The sequence below is a fragment of the Scleropages formosus genome, chromosome 22, assembly GCF_900964775.1.
Source record: "Scleropages formosus chromosome 22, fSclFor1.1, whole genome shotgun sequence".
Classification (NCBI taxonomy): domain Eukaryota; kingdom Metazoa; phylum Chordata; class Actinopteri; order Osteoglossiformes; family Osteoglossidae; genus Scleropages; species Scleropages formosus.
Window position 1 is genome coordinate 9526247 of NC_041827.1, and position 15133 is coordinate 9541379.

At 41.5% G+C, this 15133-nt stretch overlaps 1 protein-coding gene across 1 annotated transcript in view; it reads left to right on the forward strand.

Moving 5' to 3' along the window:
• Positions 1-15133, forward strand: part of LOC108918298 (integrin alpha-5-like) — a 40518-nt gene that overhangs the window by 17218 nt on the left and 8167 nt on the right. Inside the window, exons 3-21 of the mRNA XM_018725418.2 lie at positions 962-1062; positions 1383-1506; positions 1742-1803; positions 1897-1942; positions 2078-2203; positions 2335-2379; positions 2620-2663; positions 2929-2985; positions 3850-3902; positions 4888-5096; positions 5193-5384; positions 5992-6037; positions 7192-7305; positions 9136-9191; positions 9347-9504; positions 9607-9744; positions 12247-12314; positions 14126-14276; positions 14630-14722. Of these exons, the coding sequence (XP_018580934.2) occupies positions 962-1062; positions 1383-1506; positions 1742-1803; positions 1897-1942; positions 2078-2203; positions 2335-2379; positions 2620-2663; positions 2929-2985; positions 3850-3902; positions 4888-5096; positions 5193-5384; positions 5992-6037; positions 7192-7305; positions 9136-9191; positions 9347-9504; positions 9607-9744; positions 12247-12314; positions 14126-14276; positions 14630-14722 (1883 nt within the window). The remainder of the gene's footprint in view (positions 1-961; positions 1063-1382; positions 1507-1741; positions 1804-1896; positions 1943-2077; positions 2204-2334; positions 2380-2619; positions 2664-2928; positions 2986-3849; positions 3903-4887; positions 5097-5192; positions 5385-5991; positions 6038-7191; positions 7306-9135; positions 9192-9346; positions 9505-9606; positions 9745-12246; positions 12315-14125; positions 14277-14629; positions 14723-15133) is intronic.

A 15133-nucleotide genomic window follows, 5' to 3' on the forward strand; every position in this document is an offset into this window, starting at 1 on the left:
GAACAAGTTAGGACCCCTGTTTATGTTGGATGAGCCTGGAATAGGCTGGGAGTGGGCCATCTCTGGCTGGGTGGTGACAAGCAGCCTTGGGAATGGGAATTAGGCTGATGTAAGGCTGTTCTCACATCTGCTGCTCACGCTTTCTCTCACTTTCCCCAGATATTTTTGCTGCAGCATACATGTAATTATGTTTATAAATGTGCTATTCTACCATTCCCTCATCAAAACTCATATATGTTAAATAAGTGGACTTTCAAGTCGCCAGTTACTGCATATGAATGTACATACTTGTTGGCATATGGTGAACTCCATTTCTTCATCCAACTCTTTGTAGCTGGACCTTTTGCCCTGTAGGTTTCAGACCAATTAGTTTTTTGTACCTGTATTTTAACAGGTACTGCTGAAACACTGGTACCACAGTTAGAGATATTTGATATTCAGGAGTTAAATTAAGATATTTCTTAATCTAAACTATTTTTCTCACAGGAGACAAGGGTATGTTTGAGGACTATGGACTGGTAACCTAAAGGTTACTAATTTGAGTTCCACCGCACATGGCAGTTTTTGTGCACTTCAGAAGATCAGTTACCCTAAATTGCGTACCCAGGTGGATAAATGGTTCATATTGTAAGATGTTTTGAATTAATGTCAGTTAAGCAAACAAATTAATAATAATAAACTACCATACATCAGATAGGAAACCAGAGTAATCAGTAGGGAAGATTTTTTTTTTTCAAATGCATCCTGTGCAACTGATGATCACATTGTAATTGTCGAGAATTAAAACTCTTTTGTGCTTATAAGCGATACTTTTTATTGAGATGTACAACTTTCAAACTGTATTAAAATTCTGTTTACAAGCAAAAACTTTAAAAGCATTTTACTGATTTACAGAGTAATTGATAGACTCCAGCTAAACACTGCCATTCCATATTTATTAGTATGCCTTTCTTATATCCAGGAGATCGCACTTACCATGTTAATGACACGGACCTCCAAGTTGAGTTTAAGTCTTATCAGTGGTTTGGAGCCACTGTCCGATCACACGGGAGCACGATACTGGTAAGATGATTTTTATGGTCTGTGAATTAGGAAGCCTGACCCTGATTGTGTTTTTGCTCTAACATTGAGTTCCATCTTTTAGCAAATATATATTCAGGATGTGTCATCTGCTATTATACGGTGTTGATTTTTCTGTGAAATTTCTATGCTTAGGGTTAGATTAAGGTTAGAAATTGTCTGTTGTTGCAGGGTAATGTAAGTATGAAGTCTGTTTATGATGTACAATGGAAATTCACAGAAATATACCATATCTGTAATTTCTTTTGTTTGATTTCAATTGTGTGACTTTCTGATTCCCCTGTCCTTTGACTGTGCTGAAGGCATGTGCTCCTCGCTATTATTGGAGGACAGAACAAGACATCCCTAAGTCTGATGCCACAGGAACCTGCTACCTCTCAGTGCATAATTTTTCCAAATTTGTGGAGTACGCCCCTTGTCGAACAGGTATGACCACGGAGGATGGTTTTCATTTAAGCTTCTATGAGGCTGAGAATTGGATTAAAATTGCGTGTAAGGTTTTTTTTTTTGAAAGATTAAGAGTTTGGCACTATTTCCACCACTGAGAGACTGCAGTTGTCATGTCAGACACTGGTGGACAACTTTAGATCTTTCCAAGAATTGTCAGGATATAGATCAACCGTATTAACACTGAGCAATGTCATTCTGTTTTTTTATTCAGAAACACATGGACCTGCTGGCCAGGGCTACTGTCAGGGGGGATTCAGTGCTGATTTTACTAAGGTTAATTATGACTCCCTACACTAATTGCCATCCCTGACATTGTCAAGGTCCCACACCTGTTGCTGTGATTTTAAAAACTGTTATGTGTTTCAGAATGGAAAGGTTGTTATTGGAGGCCCAGGCAGCTACTATTGGCAAGGTAGGCACAAAACATAGCTTTTGGGTTTTTAATGAATTGTGAACAAAATTTGGAAATTCAAATGCGCAGGTTATAAGTGGAAATAAAAAGTATGTTGAATTGATTTTAAGGGACCTGTTCTTTGAATGTGTCCAGGTCAACTTATCGCTGCCACAAAAGACGAAATTGTCAAGGCCTACTATCCCTCGTACTTCCTCCTCTCAGTCACAGGACAGATGCAGACTCGCCAAGCTCAGGCCAACTACGATGACAGTTACCTGGGTTTGTTATTCAGATTAATCTTATCATAGAATTATGCAGAGACCTTTTGGTTAGTGGAATATTTGCTTTTTTGGTTGTCTTTGTCATGGTTCATGGATCATGTAAGATTCATCATTAGTCTTTCTCTGCAGGATATTCAGTCACAGTGGGGGAGTTCAGTGGTGACAAGGAAGAAGGTATGACCACTGGTATTTTGCACAGTTTACAGTGTGGATCTCAGGGTCAAATGACTCACCCTGTGGCCTTGTTTAATTGTTAACAGCATTCTAGTGAAAGCTCTAAGCTGCTGTGCCAGCTGCAGCAGTAGAGGAAAAGTTGAGTGAAGCCGCTGAGCGTTGCAATGGTTAGTGTTCTTGAAAAACTGCATATAAACCCATTCACCTTTGACCTATTGTCCTTGTTTGTGTTTCCTGCAGATTTTGTGGCAGGTGTCCCAAAAGGAGTCATGCTCTATGGTTTAGTAAGGACCCTTAACATTGTTTTAACACAGATTTATAATAGCTGGTGTAGCCTTGGTCACTTGGGAAACATTTTCAGCAACAAAAAATGGAAAGATAGAAATAATTGTCTCTGAAAGCGTAAATGTAATGCAGGGGTTATTAAAGAAGATTCTAAATACATATAATTAGATGTTATGATTGTATGATGCTGTTTTGATGTTGTCATTAGTCTGAATACCTGTCATTTGACCATGAAGTCTTACATCCGTTTGTTCTTAAATACAGGTGTCTATTTTAAATGGAACTGATCTGAAATCAATACACAACATCACTGGTGAGCAGGTGAGCTTACAGCTTTGTTTTCTTGCCTGGTTTGAAACTGTCAGCCTGAGCATTTGATATGTGGTGTGTAGTGACCCTAGAGACACACCAGACTGAGATAAGATTTTTTCAGTCAATTTCTGGCACAGCCTCATAGTTCAGGAAAATCTCTGTCTTGAGTAGTTGAGTAATCACCTTTACTAGTATCTGTTAAGTGAGCGCAAGGGAATTTGTTGGACAGTAGACATGAAATCACCTGCAGAATTCCACTTGATGGTCCTTTGAACATACTGATTGCCTCAGCTAGATAAACAAATACAATAAGTCTATTTGCTTACCTAGGAGTTTGGGAGCTTGGATTTGATGTCCTTGAACCTTGATGGGTGAAAAACTAACAAGGATGAAGCTGAAACAGCAGTAAAAAAAAATAAATATTTAAAAGCTAGGTATATGCACACAGATCCACACAGACACACATACACACCTTTTCGCTCCAAGACATAGTGTCTTTCACGACTGGGGTGGAATTGTTGTTCATCTTGATGCAGGTCTTCACATGTGGGAACCTTCTTTTGAGATGACAGGGTGTGTTTAACTAGAGGCAATATATGTTTCCAGTAAAGCTTGTCATAATTCACCCTGTGACCATCAGCAAATGATGGGCAAAGTAATATTTCTCAGAGCAACATAAAGAGGTGTTATGGCGGGCTGGGATGAGGTAAGTCATTGTGCTACAGTATGTGTGTCAGTTGGAGGGACACTGGGATGGACTTTGGAGTCAATTGGAAGGGAAACATGCTGGTGAGGGAGCTAAAAGAGGGAGGGGAGAAATTTTCTCTTGGCCTAAAGTGGTTGGACAGTGATTTCTACTGTGATGCTTTCCAGATGGGCTCCTATTTTGGCTATGCTGTGGCAGTCTGTGACATCAACAATGATGGGTGAGTGAGCAGTAAGCAAGTGGTCAACACTGCAGATGGGTCAGGATAGGTAACCACATACACAAGACTTTTCTGATAATAGAGAAACCCCACTAAAGAGCTTTAATTTTAAACCAGTCACAAACTTAATTTTAATAGAATCACACCGACAATCTTAACCAACCACAATTACTATTTAAAGAAAATAAAATATCATTTATACAGCAAGGTGATTTTTACTATCACTGGCTGATTACCTTGTTCAGTTGTACTACAGCAGGAAGACTTTGATTGTAAGGTGATGACTCTAACCGCAACACTATTTGTAGTCCCTTAATTTTGAGCTAACTTTTAGAAATAAACTATTGAAGCATTTATATAAATCATACAAACAGCTTAAATAAGATAAATTCCATTTTGCTACAGTAAATAAAGCCTTAATATTGCAAACCAATGGAAATGATCCAAAGTCAAACATTTGTTAGTAAGTCTTCACAGTGCCTCAAACAGTATAGTGCCTGCATGCTTTGCAGAATGAAAGACAGGCTATGATCTTGAGAAATTTCTTTCTGTTGCAGAAATCTGTGAGTCAAATTATTAAAATGTCTCTGCCCAGGGTTTACCCCACCTTATACCCTGTGTCTCCTGAATACACTCTGGACGTTGTATTAAAATAAAAGCAAGAAATATTTTGTTACAAATATGTTGGTGTTATTGTCATGCAAACAGAAATTTGTTTAATGGTGTAATTTTATGGAACAAATTAAGCACGTTATGTGAGGAATATCTGTATTTATCTGTGATGTAGTTTCCATAGTCAGTTTTTTCATCATCCTGAAGAAGTCTTAGCCGTGAAAGTCAAAGTAAGGTACTACGAGGCTATAACTCACAATCTGGCTGTGACTGGATAATTAATGCAACATTAACATTTCATTTTGTGAATGTACAGAAATGAAGAATAGGTTAATGTGCTGAGTGCCCTTCTATATATTTTTGCTTTTTCCAGCCTAGATGACCTTTTGGTGGGTGCCCCTATGTTCATGGTTCGAGGATCAGGTGGGCGTCTAGAGGAGGTGGGCCGTGTCTACATTTATTTGCAACGTGGACCCTTGGTCTTGGAGCCCAGCTTTCCTCCTCTGACTGGGACACAGATGTTTGCGAGGTTTGGAAGCTCCATTGCCCCCCTGGGAGATCTTGACCAGGATGGATTCAATGGTAAGAGTTCTGGGAAACTGGTGGCAGCTCTGGGTGTCTATGATGAATGAAAGATGTAGAATCGTTTATTTGCATTTCTTCGTCTTTCCATGGCAGATGTGGCTATTGGCTCTCCCTTTGGGGGAGAAGCCCAACAGGGCCTGGTCCTCATCTATAATGGTCAGGCTGGAGGGGTGAAGGAGGTGCCCTCTCAGGTTCTGGCAGGCCAGTGGGCCTCAAGCTCTCTGCCCGCTAGCTTTGGCTATGCCATTCGTGGTAATAAAGACCTGGACATGAATGGATACCCAGGTGATTGAAATCACACTTGGTTGTTCTGGCTGATTTACATTTAAATTAGCTGATGCTCTGAAGTTTTGAAAAACACTTTTTTCAGAGTTAATATAATGCTCGGGATTGCGATGAATAGTTTAAGTAATGTTGGAAGTGTGTGTTTTAAAGGCAAGTGACATAGTGGGAAAGGAGAACTGTTGTTTGTTAGGCATGGTATTTATACTCAATTGCTTTAGTAAACATCCAGCTGTATAAATGGAGAAAAACTGTAAACGCTACACTTAAAATGTAACAAGCTGAAATCTATATTAAAAATTAAATTATAAGTGCATATTGGAAGTTGTGATAAATAAATGACACAAAGTAAATAATGACAAAATGTTTTCTCCTCACAGGGGGGTGCGGTGGCGCAGTGGGTTGAACCACAGTCCTGCTCTCTGGTGGGGCTGGGGTTCGAGTCCTGCTTGGGGTGCCTTGCGACGGACTGGCGTCCCGTCCTGGGTGTGTCCCCTCCCCCTCCGGCCTTACGCCCTGTGTTGCCGGGTAGGCTCCGGTTCCCCGTGACCCCGTATGGGACAAGCGGTTCTGAAAATGTGTGTGTGTGTGTGTGTGTTTTCTCCTCTAGATCTGATTGTAGGTGCATTTGGAGTTGATAAAGCCATTCTTTACAGGTAAACAACACCTCTTATCTTGTTTGCACCCTTTTCTATCAAAATTTATTAAAATGTAAAGCCAAGTAGATATTTAAGAATCTTGATTCTTTTTTGCTTCTTTCTTTGTTTTATATTATTTTATGTAAGGGGGATGCGGTAGCGCAGTAGGTTTGCCCTGTGTCTGCTCTCGGGTGGGCCTTGGGTTCAAGTCTCACTTGGGCTGCCTTGTGATGGACTGGTGTCCCGCCCTGCATGTGTCCCCTTCCCCTACAACCTTGTACCTGGTGTTGCTGCAACCCTGCTTGGGACAAGCGGTGTCAGTCAATATGTGTTTGTGTGTATTTTATGTAAAAAATTTGAAAGGTAGACATTATTCATTTATTCATTTAGCAGATACTTTTCTCCAAAAAAATGTACATCTCACAGAAAAATGCAATGAGTGCATTACAAGTAAATGTACTCAAGGAAAAGTACTGATTGATGATGAATGATTCATTGATGAAGAAATGATTTGTCTTTTAAATCCACTGCATAAGATCGTATTGCATATGCACACAATATAACAGAGCATGCCTCAGAAGAAGTTATGGTGTGTGCACAAGAAAGCTGTCTTCTATTATTTTGTGCACTTATTTAAAAAAATACTTTATTCAATGGCACCTGATGATGGATGAAACTCAAAACTAAACTCTGACTGCTAGCACTGCTTGAGTACTATGGCTAATGAAACTGGCTTGGGAAATGGGATAAAAAGGACAAAAGATGTCAGCTGGTAGAGAAGAAACATCGTGAATAGTTCATTTAAACATAACTGTGAATGGCAGCTAGCAATAGCCAATAAAACCCACTGAAAACACCATGTTTGCAGTAATAGAGATCTGATTAAATTTAATGAGGGAAAATTAAAATGTTACATATGAAATGTGAAAAACTCAAAAGTAAAATGAAGATGGTGACATAAATGTAACAGATTTACAGGACATTTTTTTTAACAGATATACTAAATTAGAAGTAAAAAGGATCAATGCCAAAAATTTCTCTGAAATGTATCATTTCTCCAGAAAGTCATTTTTTAAAATACAAGTATCGCAATAAATGTAATGCATCACTACCTACTCCTGTGAGGTTTAGCTTTAGAAAGTTGTGATTTTTATTTGCTCTCGTTTCTGCAGAGCACGTCCTGTCGTCAACAGCAGTGCATCCTTGCTGGTGTACCCCACTATGATCAACCCAGAAGAGAGGAACTGTATCGCCACAAGTGGGAATGAAACGATATTTGTTTCTTGGTATGATCATAACCCTGGTTTCCGGTTCTAGACAATTTGCCTAGGAAGTTTAGCACAATAGTGAGACTTGCTTTCAATATCATATTACTCAAATATTTACCTGTTGCTGTATTAATTATGACTGTGACTGTCTACAAGAGCACTATATGATCCTGACATATGCATTTAAGTGTAAACCTTATCCTTGTGCATATACACCTTGAAAAAGCAGTTTTTCTAATCAGTCCTAGATGTTTCTTTTATTGGCAGACTTTATAATATAACAAATGTGTGGAAGGCAGTGGAATCAGTGAAGTGTTTCTATTGGCTTTAGTGTGAAATTAACAATGTAGTTAACAAGGTTTTCTTGAAGCAAAAATACATTATTTGCCTGTCTTAACTGACTTACAAGAATTTTGAGAACAAAATGAAGAACTTGCAACTGTCAAGTGAAAATCTCCATTCCTTGCTTTGATACAGAGATGTATTTTTCATGAACAACTTAAGGAAGAAACGAAGAACAATCAAAGACAACTTTTAAGATCACGAAACCACTGGGTTCACCTGCATTTCTTGGAAATTAATAGAGCACAATCTTGATCTCAATTGTAATAACCTTCTATCTCACTCTGTTAGCTTTTACATTTACATTAATTTATGTAGCAGACACTTTTCTCCAAAGGGACTTCCAATAAACTCCATGTAGTGTTATCAGCCCACACACCTTATTCACCAAGATGACTTACTCTGCTAGATACACTACTTACACTGGGCCACTCATCCATAAATCAGTGAAACACACTCTTTCTGTGTCACTCACACACTATGGGGAACCTGAACAGCATGTCTTTGGACTGTGGGAGGAAACCCAAGACACAGGGAGAACATGGAAACTATACACAGACTAAACGGGGATCGAACCCATGTCCTCTCAGACCACCCAGGGGCTGTGACACATACATATTGCTATACTGTGCTACAGAAAAAACAGGAAAAGCAAGATGAATAATTTTGCACAATGCAAGGACTTCCTATGTGAACATCTCATGAAACTTCTCTCTTTATCACTGAATGTTAGGCTCAGAATAGTGTAGGTGCATGACTTGAGGCAATGCATTTAATGTCTGACTCACTTTAGCCTAAGCCTTGGTTTTTGAGTTCCACATCTTTATTTACTAAAAGTAATTGGTGACTATGTCTCAATTACAGTTTTGCACTGGTTGGTGACAGATGCAATAAGAATGGGAAGCAGAGGTGGCATGCCCATTGACTGAGAGTAGCGAGGGTGTGGGAAGGACTGGGGATCCTTTGAAAGCTAAACGCCTAAGGAAAAACATTCTTGTATACACAGTTATGCACAACCCCAGCTTACACACTCAAACTTGTCCATGGCCCTCTTGCCATCTCACTTCCTGGCATCTTTCTGTTAGGTCTGTATAGACAGGGGTTCAACTTTAGTTGATAGCAGGAGAGCTTCGGGAAACCATGAGAAGACCTGGTTGGTTTGAAATGCAGGAAAATGTGGGCCGTTAAAGGTGTCCCTGACTTGCCTTTGCCAGTTCTGTTGACTTTGCACTATACAGTATATGAGGGTACTGCACAGTATTGTACATTCTATTGTACTATTTTAGATGTTGCAAAGGAGTTTGGAAAGTCGGTGTAGTTGATCTGCAATGCTGGCAGTCTATCACGGTGCACGTTTTTTATTTCTGCTTCACACATTCTGTGGCTTGGATTTTCTACTGGCTTGAATAGCATGTAAGAAATGATGTAGACTCAGTATTCCTGAAGTTTTTGTTTCTTTCTGTACTGGGGAATGCCGATAACCTTGGTCCCTGCCTCCTTTTATAGCGTCAACCTCAGCTTCTGTCTGTCTGCCAATGGGAAGCACCTACCTGATGTTTTAGGTGAGCCTTTGCTAAGCTGAGACATCTGCATGCGCTGCCTCTGCAAACAAAACCTGTAACTTCTGAAATAACTGTGGTTCATCGGAGCTGCTCTGCTTGTTGCGATAAAGCGGTGGATGCAGGTGGTAACACGACGTGCCTGCTATGTGCTGCAGAGTTTGTGGTGGAGGTGCAGTTGGACAGCATGAAGCAGAGGCAGAAAGGGGCCGTGAGGAGGGCGCTCTTCATCGACACACAGCAGCCTATGATGAAGAGGAGGCTGCAGCTGGCCAACGGGGCCCGTGCCTGCCATCAAACCAAGATCTACCTACGGGTTGGTGAAAGCATTTACTCGTACCCAAGATCGGCTTGGTTTGTGTGTACATGTGTGGGTGTCCCTATGTAAAACCCTCTACATACTTTGTCATTGCTACAGGAAGAAAGGGAATTTCGGGATAAACTGTCATCCATCCATGTTGCGCTCAACTACAGCCTAGACCCAACTGCGCCGCAGGATTCCCATGGCCTGTTGCCTGTTCTTAATTATCACACCGCTGAGCTGATTGAACAGAAGGTACTTTACCACATCTCAAAATCCAGTGTCACCAGCCTACTTTGAACCAGTATCTTAAATTCAAGCTCTAGGATCAAAATAGTCTCAATTTCCTCTGTGCTGAAGGCATGCAGAGCAAAAGCTTCGGTTTTTATTTAACTTATTTAGCTTGAAAAGTGGAAAATCTTTTCAGTCACCAAGCCAACAAGCACCCCGGTCTACTTCTGACAGGAACAAGAGACGCACGTTTTCCATTTTCGGTGTTCCCACAGCTAGGAAACAATCCAGAGTGTTTCGAAGGTTGTTTTTGAATACCACTTTTTTGGAAATTCATCAAGATTTGCCTTTGTCACTGCATTCAATGTGTCCATAGAAGGTGTGTTATGGCAGTGGAGGAAAACAAAGAGGGGGTTAACAGATATTTTGGGAGGGGCTTTCAAGTGCATATGCCATCTGGTAGCAATTTGTTTGTACTTCATCAATGCTGTGAGCCAGACTCAGCATGAGGACTGCACGGAGCTATTGGATTCTCCACATGTCAGAGCAGCTAAGATCAGCCAACCAGAGCATTGCAATGGACAGAATGCAACTTTTCACACTCTTTGAAGCAAAAAAATTTTGTGTCATCTTTCTGAGTCTTCTTTCTTTTCTTGCAGCAGGAGTTGCATTCTTTCTTTGGTTGCAAAAAGCATGGCAATGGGGGGGGGGGGGGGGGGTTCCCTGAGTTGAAGGGGTCTTTGTTGGCAATACATTGTCTGCATGTAGCCATTTCGCCACTGAGCGCTAAGACTTGTGCGTGCTCACACTGACGCATTCTCTCACACTCCTGACTGAGAGGATCATCATGGTCTGCACACTCCTGATATTCCCTGTAGGTCTAATTTGTGCCAGATGTTGTTGCTACAGCTTAGCAAAACAGTGGAGCTTTGACATGTGCTGCTGTTTGAGTGAAAAAGGCACAAAAGGGCATCATACTGGCAGTATCCACGAAAAAACAAACCTTAACAGTTCTCAGAGACAACTGGATGTTTGAAAAATTCAACATAAGCATTACAAAAGATATATAAATTTTTATTAACGGCTATGAAGCGTAGGTTTCACTAATATAGAGGTACCTTTGTATTCTTAATAGCTGTATAATCTGCAGTACATTGAGAATTTTTAATAATGCTGTTCATATGTACTGTAAGAATTTTACATTGTTGATTACAGTCTTATGAAGGTATTTAGGTGTGAAGATCAATCAATATTAAAGAGGAAAAATACTTGACCGGAAAATAAATGACACTGCGCTTGTGAGAACTTGCTCTGTAGCGGAACATGCAGCGTGCAGTCTGTGCTCCCAGTGATGCTCGTGTCTGTATCTGAGTGACCTCTCCCTCCCTGTGAAAAGCTTAATACGGGCTGGGGTGCACGCTGGCTGTGCTCGTGAAAAAAGTGGCCTCACCATCCCTAATTATAGTCCCTTGGTCCTGTAATTACAGGCAAGGCAGAAAGCTTTGATAGGGTTTGTGCAGGGCTGCCTCCATGGGCTTACTCTTTATAATTTTCAGATCCCCCCCTCCTTCTTTTTATACTTTCTATCATCTTTGTCACACTCTTTGATCTTATGGAGAGATGGTGAAACAGGGCAAACCATTTCCAACGACAGGGCTCTCTGCTGCCCAGCGATGCGCTCTTTCCCATGTCTCTCCTAGACTTTGTTCACCCAGCCCTGGGTCAGTGCACTCGTGCCATTGCGTTACACTGACTGCCCTTCTGACTCCATTCCGCTGTTTCCATTTCTGACTCTCAATTAGAATTTCCGGTTGTTTTCTTGTCTTTGTTTCACCAGCTTCATTCTGACTGTTTCACAAGCTCTGTTTTGCAGGTTTTGTCTCTCCTTATGTTTCACTGGCCCTGCTGCTCACTTTGTTTCTAAATGTATTTTGCTGCTTCCCTTTCTGGCTCTTACCTTGACTCTAGCTTGCTGGCCCCATTTCTGGCTCCGTGAACGTCCTGTTATATCACTATTTCTGTTTCTGCCTCGTCTTGTGCCTTTAACTTTGACTGGCTCAATTTCCTGCTGCCCCGTGGGACCTTGCTTCCTGGACAGGTTAGATCCCTCAAGCTGAACGATGCCAGGGGATGTTTGCCATAAAAACCTGGTACTTTTGATATGTCCGTCAAAAAATCTTTCTGTGCTTATGCTAACCTCCGAATAAATTTAGTTTGCTTGACAGGTGGGGTTGGAAAAAAACAACCTGAATGCTCATGGATGTTTCATGTTTGGAAGTTTAACGGCAAAATCGACAAATGTACCGAACAATGAGCCTCAGTAGTTTTTGTGTCTTCTACTTGATGGAACCCAAAGTGTATGTTTGGCTTGGCGCTTTAAGTTCAGTTATATTTTATTGTTCGGTGGAACACACTATAAGGTTTGTTCTGGCTTTTGGTTGAAAGCCTTGAACACCCTTCCCCAACTTTCTGGGACTATTGCCCTGATACCTCTCATCATGTGTCTCTTTTACATGGGTCTTTCAGGCACAGATTTTACTGGACTGCGGAGAGGACAACATCTGTGTTCCTGATCTGAAGCTGGCTGTTCATGGGTGAGTCTCTTCATTCCTGACTTGAGTCTTGAGTCTGTTTCAGCAGTCTGCTGGTTTTAATTCCGGTTACCTCACTGGTAGCATCATTCACTAAGAAAAAACCTACTGGTGATTTTCACTCTATGACAGTGAAATTTTCTTCTAAATCTGGCACAGCTGATCTTACGGAGTCTTGTAAACCCTACTCACGACTTGCAAACCGTTTGAGGGAAAAATCAGGCTGCCATGCTCCGATTACTCAACATATGATAAGAAATCTTAGTAGCATACAAGGAGTTCCTGTAGTGCATATTAATCTGTTTTGAGCGACGTTTACTGTGAGGTTCTGCTTTAGAGTACAGGACGGTGTACTGAGGCAAAGTGGCCCCATGGCTGCAGTCCAGCATTCCATTATAGCCATTCATGAAAGGGGGAATGATGACAGGTATACGGATTTTACCACAGAAAGCCAGGAAGAAACAACATGGAGAGTAGGTAGGACACGCAGCGGCCGCGGAGATGAAAGGGACAAGTTTGGAAGCAGAAGGAAACCCTATTCCAGAATTCTCTGAGCTTCTTTGAAGCTGCAGCAGAACCCAGCTGCACGTTGATTAAGGAAATGTGTTTGCGTTCTCCAAAAGCAGCTCTGCAGCCCTTTCCCTCACTTGCATTTTTCACTCATGCGATGAAGCGCTTAACCTTCCTAAGCATAAACATATACGTGGTTGTCGTATTATTTTTTAATGTCGCAAAATCTAAATAAGCTTCGTGTGAGGGGCAAGCGGGAGAAATGTAGCCGTTGCGGAACTCCTACTTAAGGGGACACGCTCGTTGGCTTCGGTGGCTGTTTAAGGATCTTTGAAAGTTTTATGGCCTGGGGTGTTCCAGCATTCAGGGAAAAAAAAAGTGCTGCACTCAAGGCATCAGGTTCTGCTGAGGTGGGTTTTTGTCTTCATGCCCCCTGACAAAGTGCATCCATGTTGAAACGCTACGTGTTCTGCTGTGCGTTTTTGGTTTAAAGAACGTGGTGACTGTTTGGCTCCCCCAGCCAGTGCAGTGCTGGCGTTCACGATATTGATTGTGTTGCTCCCTCAAGCTCCTCACTCCCCCCACAACTTCGGGAGGCCTGTGTGTAATTGGAATCATCTGTGTGCCCCTCATATGGAGTTTCTTATTGTGTCCAGAATGTTTGCAGTGCGGGAAGAAGGGGCTGATGTTCTACACATCCCCCGTCTGCTCCACCGCCTGTGCGACCTAGCTCTTGCGAAAGCGGTGTGTGTGTGTGTGTGTGTGTGTGTGTGTGTGTGTGAGTGTGTGAGTGAGTGTACGTGTGCACTGTGCGATGGTGTCAAACGGGGGAGGGTTTCCTGAGGAAAAATGGTAGTGCTGTTACTTCCAAGCACTCAGCCTAGTGACTATGTACACCGACAGCCTTAAGAAGAGGAAAAACAGATTACAGGAGGGAGAGAATGAGTTGGAAAGGAATGCGGGCACTGACGTTATAGAAAAACACATAAGCGCCGTGATTGTGATTGACCTCTGCACGGCACTAAGTGTCCTGTAAGAGATCTTCTTATGTAGACGAGAGAGAGAGAGAGAGAGCTGAATAGTTATGAAGTTCGGTCTGTTTTTGTTTTATTGTTTATTGGCTTCTTTCTTTGGCTTCTTCTATGTCAGCAATAGAATAAATTATATTTGATTGCCCTTTTGTTTTTAAATGACTTAAAATGGTCTATAAATAATTCTAGTTTGACAACCAGGTGTGGATATGCGTTTGATCACGTTGATGCTGATCTTGAAACATGGCCCTTATTAGTGTATGTCTGTTGCAGTGACAGGCAAGAAGTCTACTTGGGTGATGAGAACTCGCTGACTCTCACGTTCAACGCTAGAAATGAGGGAGAAGGAGGGGCATACGAAGCAGAACTCTACGTGGTGCTGCCTCCCGAAGCAGACTACAGTGGGATTTCACGCAATAATGATGTAAGATCGTAACAGGAGCTTAATGATCTTTTCTTTAATCTAAAGAAATGTACATATTTATCAGTTTCTAGAGTTTATGCCATTGCCTTTCAGGGAAATAATACAACAGCATGCACCTCTCTTTGTAACTTGAGCCAGTAGCCTTCAAGTTACAAGCCCTTGTCCTTAACTAACGTGTTACCGGCTGCTCTAAACATGGAAATTATGTACGTCCTGCCACTCCTCACTGAGCTTTAATGAAGGGGTTCAGTGATCTCTTTGTTCATCTGAAGTGACGTTTACCTTCGTTCCCATGGTGCATGTCACCCCGACCTTTGTCTGAGAGACCTGCCCTTTGTGCAACCCTCATCCAGAGCCTGTCCCAGTTGACATGCAGCTATGAGATGGAGAACCAGACCCGTTACCTCAGCTGCGATCTGGGCAACCCCATGAAATCTGGCACAAGTGTAAGCATCTGTCTCCACTTTCTTCAGGGATATGTGACACAGGCCACTTGGAACAGGGAGCTTGTGCACTATGATCTTGTTACATGCATTTAATATTGGAAGGTCATCAATTGTTTGCTGGCTTTTGATTACATTACTGTTTATGTTTCAGACTGGCTTCTATACGTGTTTTATTAGGGTAATACTGTATGTATGGTACAATGGAGGATGGACAAAAAAGCCTTTATTTACTTTATCGACATTGCAAGAATATTATATTGGAGACACAATTTGGGGAATTTAACAAAGACACAGGTGTGCCTTCTCCTGCCTCTCTTCTTAAAAAATTTCACATAAAATTTTGAAAAGTAATTCAAGGTTTAAGAAAAAAAACAGACAACTGATCTACAGCTTCAGAGGAATCAACACGGT